General features: G+C 43.2%; 1 protein-coding gene across 1 annotated transcript; it reads left to right on the top strand.

Moving 5' to 3' along the window:
• The first annotated feature begins 3,289 nt into the window (after positions 1-3,289).
• On the top strand, positions 3,290-4,636 carry GPR20 (G protein-coupled receptor 20). Its single transcript, XM_066338202.1, has one exon. It carries the CDS (start codon positions 3,301-3,303, stop codon positions 4,360-4,362), a length of 1,062 nt encoding a protein of 353 aa, XP_066194299.1. The 5' UTR covers positions 3,290-3,300; the 3' UTR covers positions 4,363-4,636.
• The last annotated feature ends 745 nt before the right edge of the window (positions 4,637-5,381 follow it).

The following is a 5,381-nucleotide window of genomic DNA, read 5'->3' as shown; positions in this document are numbered from 1 at the left end:
TGGACTTGGAGAGGGGAAGAATTCAAAATCTTTGGAAATGTTTAGCTTTGCTCAGACACAAGGTCAGGCTGCCTTTCTGTGCTGCAAAATGGGGCAACGTACCTTTCTCACGGGCTTGGAGTCCCACACTGGAAAAATCCTTAGCAGCTGTAAACTGGGGGTTTGATCCAGCTCCATCTCATTAAAAGCAGTCAGAGGAATTCTGTTGCCTTGCTAGTTCAATTCTCCATCCTTTCTGTTTGTAAGCTATGAGATGAGAGCAGTCCAGCAAAGAAAGGAAGAGGCCATTCACCCAAACATCCATCAGTAACAATTTGATTAGGGAAAATTTTTCCCACCACAGCCCAAGAGGCAGCTTTTCCACAGACTGTCAGGGAGGAAATCTTCAGGATTAATTAAATTTTCTGGGACTTCTTTCATGTAGTTGTTTAGATTTTGAGTTCAGATAGGGCAGCGACGGACTGGGAAAGCTCTAATGCAGCACTGCTTTGCATATTCACTTTGGCCAACACAATGTCACCTGTTATTTTTCAGCAGTTTAAAATATCTGGAGTTTATTTCCTTGCACATGAGGCTCAGTGGAAAAGGTGAATATGTAAGCCAGGACATAATATATGCTGATTATTTTAATTTTCTATTGGGATGTAACATGCCATACATCCCTCAAAGGCATTGTGAGTATGAGGAACATTTGAATGTATTTGGACTTTCTGATTTCATTGAGACAAGAAAGGCAAAATAAGATGAATATCAGGTGTTTGTGATAAGGGATCTCAGACTGAAGAGAAATCTTCCAGAGAAGGCAAGCTACTAACAAGATGCAAAATCAGAGCAAACAACCAGTGCCATGGAATTACAATGAGAAGACAAAATGCATGTGCAATTCAATACAGTTTAGTGCAAGCTCAGGGATGGGATGGGTGATTTTGTCTTCTCCCCTTGCTCAGGTATGTCTCTGAACACAGACATACAAGCTCACACTGCACTCCAGGGGTATCAGTCTTTCCTTATTCCTTGGCTTCCACAGTGCTCCTCTTGATAGCATCTGCAAAGAGAAAGCTGGGAGCAGATCCAGGCATCTGCTCATTTCAGTTTGTTTTCATAATTAAACAGCAAAACAAACAAACAGAGAAGATGGTGAGAATTTTCGGAAATCAGTAGAAAACGAGCAAGGGTTCTGCATCCTACCCGTGCATCTTTCTCAGGTGCCAGACTTTGCAACTCCACTACCTTCAGCCTATTTTGGAGTGAGTTTTTCCTGTTTTTCTCTGACAGTGTGTTTGGCACAAAATGTAAAGAGACCAGACTCACCCTCAGGACTCTGCAGGCTCAGTCAGACCCAGACAAAATACCATGAACATGTGTGTTACTTTGGCTGCCACCAGAGCTCAGTGCAGGGTGAGGTAATCTGGTCATTCCCAAAACAGATGATGTTCCAATGTCTGGTTTCTGCTGGAGATGGCCTAGAGGTAAAAGGAGACAGAAACTAGTATTGTTCCTCTTTGCCCAGTAGTTCTTCAGGGCATTACAGGTGACCTGACCCCAGGCTTCAGGATTTCAGCCCTGCAGTGTATTCTGGCACTAGGTTGGATCTCAGAATGGCTTTGTGTTTGAGCACCAGCCATTCCAATGGACAATTCAACTCATTGGGCTTCAGTGGCTACCTAAATAAAACAAATTGCCATTTGATTGGATATAGCTTTCTGAGCTCAAGGACATTAAAAACCAGCTTTTTCCTTCAAACCACTTCCACAGACTGAGAGGCAAGAAGAAACTAGAGCAATCCCCAGATTCCAGGTCAACATGCCCAAGATCCATCATGATGGCAAAGTCACTTTTCCAAGAATTTTCACACTTAGTCTTCTAAATTCTCAGTCCTAATCTCTCCTTTTTCTCAACAAATGTTCTGCTTCACTCTCACTTGGCTTGAATGAACCAAGCAGAGTAACCACAACTAGGCTGTAGCATCCTATGAGGATGCTATCTACTCTGGATCGTGAATGTTGACAATTGGCCAAACACTGGTGAGACACATTAGGAATGTTGTATGGAGGAAATGCAGAGACATGGTGGGCAGGCAGAAGAAGGCTTTGGCACTCATGAGGCAAGCTCAGAGCTGCTGTGTTTTCTGAACCCAGTTAGTATTGTCTCTGCAAAACATTTTTTTTTTTTTACCAGTAGAGACTCTCCTCAGGATCCACTTTTCAGTTTTGTCCTAAGTAGCTTCCTTCTCCACTTTGTACACAGCCACCAACAGCTAGAAGCATCTCACAGGTGATAGAGCACCTTTGGTCCATCCTCCTGATCCCCATAAGCAGCAAAAAGGATTAGAGGAGGGGGGGGAAAGCTGCCAGAGGATGGGGTATGTTTGGGGGGGTTGACATCCAAACTCCCTCAGCAATTCCACACTAAGACACCCAGCCCAGGCACACTGGAGTTCTGTGAGCGCTGGGAGATGTGTTTGCAGCTCCTTCTCTCCCAGTCCTTCTGCATTTGGCTCATTTGTAGCAGGGATTTCAAACCCTCATAAATCAGCTCTTTCAGCATCATTCTCTGCTGATCCAGGCTGATTTTTTTAACCTCAAAGCCCTGCCCAGCCACTTTGAGATATTCCAGACATTTTTCAACCATTTATTTTTATTGAAACCAGCCAAGTCTCTGTATATATTGGGTCTTTTTTAAAAAATCTTTTTGATATACAAATCAGTTTAAAATAGTGTATAAGTCAGAAATTATTTGCAAATTAAACTGTCAAACTCTGGCAGAACTAGCGGCTGACACTCTTAGCTTGAAATCTTCTGGCTGCTGTTGCTGTGAATGCAGATCTCTAGAAGATGCCACACAACCTCCTTCTGCTTTCTCAGAAAATTCAGCCTTTCTTTGATTTCAGGGAAATCTTACAGCTCCTGAAAACACTGTAGCATTGTAGCTCTCTAATGTGATCACCTGCCCAAGGCAAGGGAAATGATATTTTAGGAATCAAATGCTGGGGTTATGGTTATACAAAGGTCTTCTGGCCTTAAAACCATTTTTGTACAAGGAGGAGGAAGAGGAACTTGAAGTGGAGGGTATGTGTCTTCCCTAATACATGCATCTGGAACCACTGGAAGACACTAATTATAAGCCCAGGTATTTTCCTTGCTAATCCCATATTGGTAGATGGGGATCTAATACTCAGGATGTGAAAATGTGTTAGTTAAAATGTTTTTAAGTGACAAGATTTTGAGCTCTAATCAATGCTGACACATTTATCACTATATCTCTGTTTCTTTTCTTCCAGATTGCTGGAAGTCAGTGACCATGCCGACCTCCTCCACCCAACTGCCAGTCCTTGACCCTATCAACTCCACTGAGCAACCTAACTTCAACATCAACCTGTTCTACAAGTTCATTCATTCAGATGAACAACTGTTTAGAGATTTTTATAGCCTGTGGATTGTCCTGATGGTAGTCAATGCCATCATTTTCCTGGTGGGTGTTGTACTGAACAGCTTGGCACTGTATGTCTTCTGCTTCCGTACCAAGACAAAAACCACCTCTGTTATTTACACCATCAACTTGATCATAACTGATCTCCTGGTGGGCTTTTCCTTGCCTGTCCGGATCATCATGTTCTACAGTGCAAGGAATTGCAAGAACTGTCCCTTGGTTCACATCTTTGGCTACTTTGTCAACATGTACTGCAGCATCCTCTTCTTGACGTGCATCTGCGTTGACCGCTACCTGGCAATAGTGCAGGTGGAAGCCTCACGTAAATGGAGGAACCCCACCTGTGCCAAGGGGATCTGCATCTTCATTTGGATCTTTGCCACTGTGGTGACTTTCTCCATCCTGACCATGGCGATAAAGTTTGCTGAGTGCTGCCTCTCCAAGATCCTTGTCCTGATGGTCTGCGAGTACTTCTTCCCCCTCATCATAATCATCTTCTTCACCACCAGGATTATGTGTGCCCTGTCCAAACCCAGCCTCATGCACCAGAGTCGGGAGAGGAGAATGAGGGCCGTGCAGCTCCTTATTACCGTCCTCATCATCTTCATGATCTGTTTCACTCCTTTCCATGTGCTACAGGTCGCAATCTCCATCAACCCAGACATGCCCCACAACGTCAGCCTCCTTGCCTACAACGTGACAGTAACTCTGAGTAGCCTCAATAGCTGCATGGACCCCATTGTCTATTGCTTTGTCACCAATAACTTCCAGTCAACCATGAAAAACATCTTCAGGAAAACCGAGCCAGAGCAAACTAATGCAGACATCCTGGGTATGAACAAGAACTCCAAGGGCTCCAACGCAATCATTGCCTTCTCAAACACAATAGGAAGCCCTCTGAGCTTGCCATCACCAAGCAGTGTCCAGATATAACCCACATCTGATGGGACACATTGCAGTAAGCCAGTGCCATGATGCTGGAATATTGATAGGATGCACAATACTATAGTTTTTGAACTCCTTGTGTTTTATGCTGAGGTTCAGACTGGCAGTGATGGAACTTATTCCTCAAGAACCTTGTGGTCTGTTTGGAAATGGAACCTACAATGCTGTTAGTACCATACAAAAGAGAGTCTAATAATTACTGTTCCCAGCAGGGAAGTTTTCTTTGTATTTTAATACAGACATTTTGCTAGCAACAAACTCTTTACTGTGGTTTTCTTTTCATGTTTGTCATCATAATGCAACACTTCTAGGATGACATAGAAATCAGGATAGCTCTGGTTTGTAATTAAAGATTTTTGTGCCTTGGGTATATGCTTAAGAGTAAAGGACAAGAGGGATGTTTCCAGAGCTGTCCACTACAAAGATTTTAGATGCCAGTGGAATGGGAAAGAAAGTATTCTAACCCATGTGTCACTAGTGACTACTTATTTGTTCCTGAAAAATCTGAACCTTCTCAGGGAAGAGATGAAGTCAAGCAGTGAAGTCTCCTCTTGGCTGTAAGAAAAAATGCATGTCAATGTATATGTTTTCATACACATTGTCTGTGTTGGGGAGAGGTTATGTCCCATTCTGTGTTTGGATCACTAAATCCCCTGAATTGCAGATGAGTGTACAAAAATCTTTGAAAATGAACATGAGTCCCAGCAAACTTTGCTGTTCTGCTCTGTCTCCCTGAGGAACATCCAAGATGAAAACCAGAACCACACTATGATGCTACACTTCTCTGGTTTGGTTTTTCTTCCTGGCATGTTGTAACATCAGGGCTTGCTGTCCTAATTCCCCCCGCAGTCCATCCACTCAGTCACTCAAAAGCCAATACTCCAAGCACAGAAAAAGAATGCATTTCAGAGATCTAGGTAGAAATTCACTCCAGGACAAACTCACTAGGATGTTTTAATGAGGCATGTTTTAAGGCTGTTAAAGGCTTAAAGAGGCTAAGGATGCTG

This window comes from Sylvia atricapilla, chromosome 1 (assembly GCF_009819655.1).
Source record: "Sylvia atricapilla isolate bSylAtr1 chromosome 1, bSylAtr1.pri, whole genome shotgun sequence".
NCBI classification, from domain to species: domain Eukaryota; kingdom Metazoa; phylum Chordata; class Aves; order Passeriformes; family Sylviidae; genus Sylvia; species Sylvia atricapilla.
This window is presented reverse-complemented; position numbering and strand designations above follow the sequence as displayed.